Source organism: Bos javanicus, chromosome 14, assembly GCF_032452875.1.
Source record: "Bos javanicus breed banteng chromosome 14, ARS-OSU_banteng_1.0, whole genome shotgun sequence".
Lineage (NCBI taxonomy): Eukaryota > Metazoa > Chordata > Mammalia > Artiodactyla > Bovidae > Bos > Bos javanicus.
Window position 1 is genome coordinate 20,866,525 of NC_083881.1, and position 11,527 is coordinate 20,878,051.

An 11,527-nucleotide genomic window follows, 5' to 3' on the forward strand; every position below is an offset into this window, starting at 1 on the left:
GGATGGAGGAGCCTGGTAGGCTGCAGTCCATGGGGTCGCTAAGAGTCAGACATGACTGAGCGACTTCACTTTCACTTTTCACCTTCATGCATTGGAGAAGGAAATGGCAACCCACTCCAGTGTTCTTGCCTGGAGAATCCCAGGGACGGGGGAGCCTGATGGGCTGCCGTCTATGGGGTCGCACAGAGTCAGGCACGACTGAAGCACATATCTATCTATCTATCTAATAGAGACCTAATGAGTAATGTGGTGATGGTAGGTAATGATATGAAATACTTGACATTTGCGGCAAGGATAGGTAGTCAGTCCACTCTAGTAGTTATAGAGGTTGTGGTATATGAATTAGTTTGACTGTGGTGTGCTTTTTACAGTGCATACATTTATCAGAACATCAACTCATGCACCTTAAACACATAGGTTTATATGTCTAAGATATCATCAAAAAGCTGTATTAAAAAAAAACTGATGAAATGGTTTAGTAAAGGGACTCAGTTCTTGCTATATGTGATAAGACAACAGCTTTAAATAAGACATACTCTCATAGTATATAATATATCCCAGGTTACAAGGCAAATACATTAAAGCCAGAGCTTATTTCTTATTTCACAAGAGATATTGTTTGTTCGGGGAATGTGATTGAGTTGCTGTGCATATTACAAGTTTAAAAGTTCTAAATAGTATTTAAATTTTCATTGTGAAAAGTCTTAGAAATACTTAAAAAGGACAGGAGTTGGGGAAATATACTTTATTTTTTGTTTTTGTTGTTTTATGGCTATACAAAGACAATGTTATAATACCAAAACTGGTTATATTTTTTTTCTCTGAAAGTAGAAATTCATAAATTCTCACTTCATTACTCAGAAAGCTTAGTAAATTTGCCATCGGTTTTTCAAAGCCTCATTAAACTTCCCAGAACTTTCCTAGTAGAACAAAGGGGTTCTGTTGAAGTCATGAGCAATATTGCAGTAATTTGATAATTAATTTAAAAACTCATTTTATTGTTCCTGGGTACTTTTTTTAAAGTGCTGTTTTTATGATGTTAGTATAGATACTAATTCATCAAGGGTTACCAACATATTCTCATTGTTGGCCATTAGTAAACTTCCTAGGTTAAAAAAAAATACATATATATATATATTTGCTTACTATTTTTAACATTTCATTATTATTTTTATGTGTATCTACTTTTAAGTTATAATTTGATATAACACAAGAAGTCAGGGAATCCCCAGACTTCAAAATAGTCTGCCTTCTAAAGGCACTGCTGTAGCTTTATTCATTGAAATTCATGACCATCCCTGTAGGGAAACACTGTTAAAATCTTTCATAAACTAGTGTATACAGCATATTAATCCTAAATTACTGGATTTAACATCTGGCAGCCAAGGTAGTACTTTTTGTATAATAAGAGAAGGAAAAAGAAAATTGCTTTTTTATTTAGTGGAACAGAGCAGAATTTGGAAAACACCTCTAAACAGACATTTTCCCCAAAATCCTTCCTGCCCCCAATCTCCATGGTCTCAGAGACATAAAGTGGCCCCAAGAGAACTTCCCACATAATATAAGGCTTAGTGAGGCTTAAATCAGAAATTGAGGATTGAATCCCAGTAATGCTACTTACCAGCTATTCTCTATAAATCTTCATTTTCTGATTATAAATTGTGGATAAAAGTGTCTGCCCAAAAGGATTACTCTCAGGATGAAATGTTCCCTGCTTTGCAGGTAAGGATTGAGTATACAACACAATGAAGGGAACACTTTGTATGCTGAGTCAGCACCTGCCAGATCAGATCAGATCAGATCAGTCGCTCAGTCGTGTCCGACTCTTTGCAACCCCATGAATCGCAGCACGCCAGGCCTCCCTGACCATCACCAACTCCTGGAGATCATTGAGACTCACGTCCATCGAGTCAGTGATGCCATCCAGCCATCTCATCCTCTGTCGTCCCCTTCTCCTCTTGCCCCCAGTCCCTCCCAGCATCAGAGTCTTTTCCAATGAGTCAACTCTTCGCACGAGGTGGCCAAAGTACTGGAGTTTCAGCTTTAGCATCCTTCCAAAGAAATCCCAGGGCTGATCTCCTTCAGAATGGACTGGTTGGATCTCCTTGCAGTCCAAGGGACTGTCAAGAGTCTCTCCAACACCACAGTTCAAAAGCATCAATTCTTCGGCACTCAGCCTTCTTCACAGTCCAACTCTCACATCCATACGTGATCACAGGAAAAACCATAACCTTGACTAGACGAACCTTTGTTGGCAAAGTAATATCTCTGCTTTTGAATATGCTATCTAGGTTGGTCATAACTTTCCTTCCAAGGAGTAAGCGTCTTTTAATTTCATGTCTGCAGCCACCATCTGCAGTGATTTTGGAGCCCAGAAAAATAAAGTCTGACACAGTTTCCACTTTTGCCCCATCTATTTGCCATGAAGTGATGAGACCAGATGCCACGATCTTCATTTTCTGAATGTTGAGCTTTAAGCCAACTTTTTCAGTCTCTACTTTCACTTTCATCAAGAGGCTTTTGAGTTCCTCTTCACTTTCTGCCATAAGGGTGGTGTCATCTGCATATCTGAGGTTATTGATATTTCTCACAGCAATCTTGATTCTAGCTTGTGTTTCTTCCAGTCCAGCATTTCTCATGATGTACTCTGCATAGAAGTTAAATAAACAGGGTGACAATGTACAGCCTTGATGAACTCCTTTTCCTATTTGGAACCAGTCTGTTGTTCCATGTCCAGTTCAAACTGTTGCTTCCTGACCTGGATACAAATTTCTCAAGAGGCAGATCAGGTGGTCTGGTATTCCCATCTCTTTCAGAATTTTCCACAGTTTGTTGTGATCCACACAGACAAAGGCTTTGGCATAGTCAATAAAGCAGAAATAGATGCTTTTCTGGAACTCACTTGCTTTTTCCATGATCCAGCAGATGTTGGCAATTTGATCTCTGGTTCCTCTGCCTTTTCTAAAACCAGCTTGAACATCAGGAAGTTCACGGTTCACATATTGTTGAAGCCTGGCTTGGAGAATTTTGAGCATTACTTTACTAGCATGTGAGATGAGTGCAATTGTGCAGTAGTTTGAGCATTCTTTGGCATTGCCTTTCTTTGAGATTGGAATGAAAACTGACCTTTTCCAGTCCTGTGGCCACTGCTGAGTTTTCCAAATTCGCTGGCATATTGAGTGCAGCACTTTCACAGCATCATCTTTCAGGATTTGGAATAGCTCAACTGGAATTCCATCATCTCCACTAGCTTTGTTCGTAGTGATGCTTTCTAAGGCCCACTTGACTTCACATTCCAGGATGTCTGGCTCTAGGTCAGTGATCACACCATTGTGATTATCTGGGTCATGAAGATCTTTTTTGTACAGTTCTTCTGTGTATCCTTGCCATCTCTTCTTAATATCTTCTGCTTCTGTTAGGTCCATACCATTTCTGTCCTTTATCGAGCCCATCTTTGCATGAAATGTTCCTTTGGTATCTCTGATTTTCTTGAAGAGATCCCTAGTCTTTCCCATTCTATTGTTTTCCTCTATTTCTTTGCATTGATCGCTGAAGAAGGCTTTCTTATCTCTTCTTGCTATTCTTTGGAACTCTGCATTCAGATGTTTATATCTTTCCTTTTCCCCTTTGCTTTTCGCTTCTCTTCTTTTCATAGCTATTTGTAAGGCCTCCCCAGACAGCCATTTTGCTTTTTTGCATTTCTTTTCCATGGGGATGGTCTTGATCCCTGTCTCCTGTACAATGTTACAAACCTCATTCCATAGTTCATCAGGCACTCTGTCTATCAGATCTAATCCCTTAAATCTATTTCTCACTTCCACTGTATAATCATAAGGGATTTGATTTAGGGCATACCTGAATGGTCTAGTGGTTTTCCCTACTTTCTTCAATTTAAGTCTGAATTTGGCAATAAGGAGTTCATGGTCTGAGCCACAGCTCAGCTTCTGGTCTTGTTTTTGCTGACTGTATAGAGCTTCTCCATCTCTGGCTGCAAAGAATAAAATCAATCTGATTTCGGTGTTGACCATCTGGTGATGTCCATGTGTAGAGTCTTCTCTTGTGTTGTTGGAAGAGGGTATTTGTTATGACCAGTGAATTTTCTTGGCAAAACTCTATTAGTCTTTGCCCTGCTTCATTCCATATTCCAAGGCCAAGTTTACCTGTTACTCCAGGTGTTTCTTGACTTCCTACTTTTGCATTCCAGTTCCCTATAATGAAAAGGACATCTTTTTTGGATGTTAGTTCTAAAAGGTCTTGTAGGTCTTCATAGAACCGTTGAACTTCAGCTTCTTCAGCATTACTGGTTGGGGCATAGACTTGGATTACTGTGATATTGAATGGCTTGCCTTGGAAACGAACAGAGATCATTCTGTCATTTGTGAGATTGTATCCAAGTATTGCATTTTGGACTCTTTTGTTGACCATGATGACCACTCCATTTCTTCTGAGGGATTCCTGCCCGCAGTAGTAGATATAATGGTCATCTGAGTTAAATTCACCCATTCCTGTCCATTTCAGTTCGCTGATTCCTAGAATGTCGACATTGCCTCTTGCCATCTCTTGTTTGACCACTTTCAACTTGCCTTGATTCATGGACCTGACATTCCAGGTTCCTATGCAATATTGCTCTTTACAGCATTGGAACTTGCTTCTATCACCAGTCACATCCACAGCTGGGTATTGTTTTTGCTTTGGCTCCATCCCTTCATTCTTTCTGGAGTTATTTCTCCACTGATCTCCAGTAGCATATTGGGCACCTACTGACCTGGGGAGTTTCTCTTTCAGCAGAGACCCTACTAAAGAATGCATGATGTGCTGAAGTCTGTCTTTCAGAAGATAATGACTCATCGTCTAAGCAGATTCCTATTTGGCATTTGGAGGGCTCATGAACTAGGAAGTTTAATATTCACAAAGCCAAACCCAGGAGGGACTGGGGCCGACAATCTTCCTCTGTGTAGAAAGTGAAAGATCAGCTTCCTAGCTAGCCTGTTGCTCAGTTTCTCACTCTTTCTGGCATCCGGAACCAGAGGTTTTCTAGAACTCTCCTCTCATTGTGGACTCCCAGAGCCCCAGCTGTTTAGATTCTGGAGAAGAAAAGTGAGGATGGGGCGGCTCCTGCTTGTAATGAGGTCCTTTATCAAAGCAGTTTGGTGCCTCATACAGCAGTAGACACTAGAGCAGCTGGGAGTGAATGGGGATGGAGGTGGGGATGAGGTATGTGTGTTTGTGTGTGTGTGTGAACATGCATGCATGTGTGTGATTTCCATACAACTGACTTTATCCAAAATCATAGTGTAGAAGAAACTGGAGTGGCTGGAAGTAAATGTGGAGAATGAGTCAAGTGTGTGTGTGTGAGATTTACATACCTCTGATCTTACCTAAAACTTTATTTCAAACGCTTGATTGGAGCAGGGAAATGAATACATGAAGGAGAACTCTGCATTGGATACTCGTCTTCCTTGAAAAGAGCTCTTAAGCTCCTGGGAATCCCCAAGGGTTCTGAGTCATGTTTATTTCTCACTGAGAATGTTTCCTCCTTGTGCATAATTTATTTTCAAGCCTCTTATATTCTTCATAGGGATATTGAATTTTGTTTACCCACATATGTTAAGAATCCCAACTTCTTTTAATCTAGTAAACTAGAAAACTTAACCTGGTATTTTTTAGGTAAAACATATATTAACTGCCTCCAAAGTAAGCAACTGTCAGAGGGAACATGTCGAGGGTGTGATTTTTTTTCCTTTTTCCCCAAAGTCACCAGTCACCAATAGAAGAAATGGAATTGCATTTTGATTTAATATAAGTAAAAACATTTGAAAATCAAAATTTTAAGAATAAAGATATACTTGAAAGTTTTTCTAAGGAGGCAAAGTAACTCAAAATAATCAGGTATGGTGTTATCTTCTCATTATAAAAAAAAATCAAAATTGCAAAAATCATGAAAGCATTTGAAAATGGAAAAAAAAAATAAAGTGAATTTTGACCCCCCTGGAACAATTTGCTTATGAAAATGGTAATTACCCTGGTAAAGCCCATTTGCAGTGCTTATCAGTACTCGATGTAACACAAACCTTGTTCAGTGAGGTATGTGCTGAAAACAGTTGGCAGCAATTTTTGTAAGACTGCAGCTGCCTGAGCTGGTGAAACCAGCTGCAACAGCTGTGCAGTGGTGTCTCATGTGGGCTTGGTTTGCATGTCTCTGATGTCACTGATGCTGATTATTTCTGACGATGCTGATCATCCTTTCGTGTACCTGCTGGCCATCTACACATCTTATCTGAGAGAAATGTCTATTCATATCATCTGCCCAGTTTTTAATCAGAGTGTGTTGTGTTTTTTGCTGTTGAGTTATATGAATTCTTTATATTTTTGGATATTATGCCCTCACCAGATAATTTGCAAATCCTTCCTCAGTTATTCATCAAATATCTTGAAATTGTCCTTGACTCAAGTTTACTTTCAATCCCCCACATTTTTTAGTTGAAAAACTTTACAACTTCCTTTTTATCTTTAAATCATATTCCCACAGAGTTTATCAACAGTGTACCCAAATTATCATTTTAAGACTTAATACTAATTCTTGTCACTCTATGCCCAGAAATCTCCAGTGGCTTTCTGTGTCGCTTGGAATAAAGCTCATAAGGGGCTGGAATGCCCTGCATTATTCCTCGACCTCATTTCTTGACCTATTGTTGTTGTTTTGTTAGTTACTAAGTTGTATCTGACTCTTTCGTGACCCCATGGGCTGTAGCCCTCCAGGCTCCTAAGTCCATGGGATTTCCCAGGCAAGAAGAATACTGGAGTGAGTTGCCATTCCCTTCTCCCCAGGATCTTCCCCACCCAGGGATCAAACCCACATCTCCTGTGTCTCCTGCATTGGCAGGTGGATTCTTTACCACTGAGCTGCCTGGGATGCCCCCATTATTCACTCATTTCATTCCATCCTTGTGCCAACAGCCCCTGGCTTTTCCTCAAGCTCTCCTAGACTATCTCCATCTCAGGGCCTCTGAAATTGACTTCTGCCTCAAGTGTTTCTCTCACAAACATCCAGATGGTTTACTTCTTTATCTCTTGAGGTTTTGCCTTCATGACGACATGGACTTCCCATCCCACAGCCCCTCCTACACTCTGCTCTTGTCCATGCTTTATTTTCTTGACTGTACTTATCACTACATCCAGAAATATTAATTTGTTTATGCTCTTCCGTGTTGTATCCTGCTCGAGACTGTAACTCCTAGGAGGACATTTTTCTGTCTGCATTGCTTATGACTCTGTCTTTTCAACAAGGAAAAGACCTGATGCATAGTAAACCCTCAATAAATATTCATTGAGTGAATGATTACATTTTGAGGAGAGTTATGCTTAGGGACATTCATGGGCTCCAGAAGAGCTCTGTTCCAAGGAGATGGTAAATGGCTCAATGAACATCATCTGTGGATGCTCAGTAGATAGGTGGACCTGAAAGTCTAGAATTTACATTGGAAATGAGGAAAAGAGTGTTACTTGTGTATATAGCAATGCAAATCAAAGCCTTAGGAGTAGATGTGATGGTGAAAGATGACCACTGAGCTGAGGAAAGATGAGTTGATGTTGGAATCAAAGGCTAAACTTAAGCACATCTCTGCCTCCTGCTTTTTCTTCTGATTGCCTTTAATTTCTTGCCCACCCAACAGCTGAAAATAGGTGTAAAAATTTTAAAGTGCCGACTACATCAAATCGTTGACATATTCTTGACAAGGTATGAAAATATTAATCATTCCAAAATGTCTTCATATTTAGACTATTTATTTTTCTGACAACCAAGCTATAATCTCCAGTTTAACAGAGATGCGGCAGATATATTTTTGAGAAAAAGTTACTTGTATTTTTGCCCAGTTGCAACATTCAACAGTATTCTCCCTTTTACCAAGAGTACAGAAAGCACACCTCATGTTTTCCAAAGCCTTCCCACCTTTTTATACCTAGTGGATTTATACAAGTTGACACTGAACGTATTCAAAACCTGTGTGTAAAATGAGCTGGCTGCACAGAGAATGAAGGGGCTCTTTTGTGGACTGAATTGTGACCAGAGGAAACCTGCTGTATGACCAGTAACACCTCACAGTGACATGAGGCAGGTTACTAAAAATAAGGCTCCTGAAATCATAATGGCCGAAAAACTAAGATCACTTTTAGGTGGAGTCATTTTAGGAACTTAAAATACTTAAACCAGAGCTCTGGTGTTTTAATACTTAGCATCGGATACTAAGAACTCCCAACGTCATGAAGGGAATTACTTGGACCGCATAGCTCTCTCTCCTACATTGCATTGATTTAACAACCAAGTATGATCATCAAAACTAATTAAATTTAAAATAAGCGCACACATTATATTTCAGAAGTGAACCGTTTGGCTTATAGCATTGAAAATACTCATATCCCTTGCTTCAGGATTTCATATTCATTGTCCAACAGCAAATAGCAACTGATTCTAGAGAATAGTGAAGAGTACTTGTTAATCATTCTAACCCAAATCCTTCATTTGAATTGTCTCTAAAGAGATAAAAATACTTTTAAATCTACTGCTTCTCTTTGTTTACACTTTATCAAGAGTAAAATTTTAATCTGGCTAAGTATATTTCTGTGCAGCATTGATCAATGTTGAAAAGAGTCTCCTGGATGATAATCATGTTAAGTCCTTCCAGCTCCTGGAGCATTGTATTTTGAAATAAACCTTCATTTGAAATTAACATATGAAACAAAAGTGCCAACAGTTTCCATAGGTTAGATATCTTCGATTCTAGTTGAGTTTATTGCACTTTAAAGAGAAGGTCCAGCTGTTATCTATTAGCGTGGTTATGTTTCATTTATCTCAAGGAAATTGATTTTTATTTTGTGTGACTCATCTCTCTGTCCCTTTCAGGAGCTGGAGTTTTCGAATCTCTTTGCTGTTCTCCACTGCATTCATTCCTTCTTCGCTGCCAAAGTGGCTTGTTTGGACCCTCTGTTTCTAGGCAGTCAGGCTGCTGCCTCTGCGGCTTCCAGCTCCGGAGTACCGAGCAAAGCCAAGTACATGACCTGACAGCCTGAGCTCAGCCTCCCTCTCATCTTGACTTGTAAACAGAATGACCTTACTCATCGCTGCAGACAATGGAGAAGCCATCACATCCCCAAGTTAGCAGTGAAGCCAAGTGGAAATCTGAGCAGAGAAGATCAGACGGATCCCCAAAGCATTGCAGTTCGAAGGTCTCGAGGGATCATCCTAAATGAGCGGGACGACTTGCTCTTCCTCGTTGGGTCAGGACTGCTGCGTTGTTTTCATTGAAAGGGAAGACGAACCGATGAATGACTCGAGTGTGTAAATAATATAAAAATTGTAAGCTACCTATAAATAAAACACCCATTAAACAGTCACGTCTGTATTTTAGACTATTTTGTATGACAAATGCATGAAGGGCCTGATCAGGAACCAGTGCCCTGCTATTATGTGAGGAGCGACAGAAGAAGGCAGAGGCCCTGAGACCAGCGTGAAGACCCTTGTCCAAGAAGAGAGCACCTCAGCTCACTGGTGTGGATTTCTGCTTATAGCTTCAGCCCATGACTTGACAGTGGCACCCCAGTTTGTGTATGCTGTTGTAAATCATTGCTGAGAATTTCAAAAAGATCGTTACATTTGACCTACAATAGACACAATGTGAAATGGAATGTTTCTTCCTAGGGTCACTGACACCAAATGTTGTATTCACAGCCAGTGTTCCTTCAAAGATGCCAAAATGTGCTAATTTAATGAGAAATGAAGGAAACACCCGCGAACCTCTTGTTCTTTCCTTCATTTAAGGAGATTTCTATTTTACCTGGAATTTATTATTAAATTAAAATTTCATAAATTTTCAGTGACCCCAAAACCTTTCATAGAGAAAATATCAATTCATGTGGTGTAAGAGACGGTTGCTTCTTGTATTCCTAACCCCACCTGGAACTGGAGTTAATCCTGATGGGAAATGTCCCCAGGAGGTATTCTCAAATCTATTACTTTTGCTGGGTAGATAACATCATTCCATTTTAGTTAGAGCATATGAGAGAATAAGGTGAGATATGAAAATACAAGTTAAAACTTCTACATTATCATGTCATAAAAAGCAGTCATACAATGACAAGTTATGAATTATTGTAGGCATCTTGTCCTAGGAATGTAGGTATAAAGGGGTTGGAAATTTGAAAGCCCTGAAGTGCACACAGCTCAGATCCCAGGTGTTTGTATAACATTGTCTGTCCTACACCACAGCTGTGCTGAGATCATCTTTTAAACAACCAGCTCCCTATTAAGAAAAAATTAGTTTTTTTATTAGTACACATGTTCCCACCTCAGTCAAACTTGTTGCATACTTCCTTGTGAAGATGACCAAGTATATAATAAGGTGGACTAATTTTAAAAAGGAAAAAAAATCTCTCAGGAAGGAAACATTATTTGTAAAAAGGACACATGAACATTATAATTAAAAATGAACATCAAGCTATTTCCATAATCATTATAAATTATTAATTCACTCTGATCAACTCTTAAGCACATTAAATTGAAAAGAAGTGAAGGTTCAGGATTGTAGCTGAGCAAGTGCTCAGTTTGATCTAGGAGTCCTTTTAAAAAGAACTGGGGAAACTGGACAAAATACAGTTTTAACATAATTTATTTTAGTTAGAGCATTTAAATTTAAATAAATTTAAATAATTTATTTTGACCATCTAACTAAATACATTTTCAGAACGGGAATATGGTGGCTCAGGAGGTAAGAATCTGCCTGCAATGTTCCATCCCTGGATCAAGAAGATCCCCTGGAGAAGGGAATGGCAACCAGTATTCTTGCTGGGAGAATGCCATGGACAGAGGAGCCTGGCAGGCTATATAGCCCAGAGGGTTGCAAAAAAAGTCGGATATAACTGAGCAACTAACATGGCATAATGGGGATATGACTATGGCATTATGGCTCACTGTTTTTTGATCAGATACAACAGTCATTCTAAAATCAGAAGCCACCAAAGACATACTTAGGAGGCCACCAGCTCAAGGTGGCGGGGTGTGGAAGGATGGGCCCCTGCTTCAGGATCTGAGCAGAGAAGCCAGCTCATCACAGGACCTCTGTCATCACCTTGAGTGTGTGTTAGCCTGCCCCATATTGGGGTGACGTCCGTGCGTCCATAATGTGATGATCAGTCGGGCCACAGGCAATAGGAAATGGGCTACTCAACCTAAAGAAAGAGAAAGTTTGAAGCTTTCTACATGTATAACATAATCATTTAAAAATGTCAGATTTTGTAAAAACTCCATTCAAAAAAATAGCAAAAAAAGCAATTTAATTAAATGCCCTTTTTGTATGCCATAAAGCTCGTCTAGGCTGTGCTTATGTGTATGTAAGGAAAAGGTGCACAATGAGATATGTGTGGGTATATGTCTCCTTGTATCACACACACACACACACACACGTGTATATATAATAAAATGCTAAACAAATTCTATAGAAGAATATATTTCAAATAAGTATATTAATATACT

At 39.4% G+C, this 11,527-nt stretch overlaps 1 protein-coding gene across 1 annotated transcript in view; it reads left to right on the forward strand.

The window, feature by feature from the left end:
- SNTG1 (syntrophin gamma 1) overlaps nt 1–10,104 on the forward strand; it is a 418,678-nt gene extending 408,574 nt beyond the window's left edge. Inside the window, exon 19 of the mRNA XM_061438726.1 lies at nt 8,903–10,104. Coding sequence (XP_061294710.1) covers nt 8,903–9,061 — 159 coding nt within the window. The 3' untranslated portion in view covers nt 9,062–10,104. The remainder of the gene's footprint in view (nt 1–8,902) is intronic.
- The last annotated feature ends 1,423 nt before the right edge of the window (nt 10,105–11,527 follow it).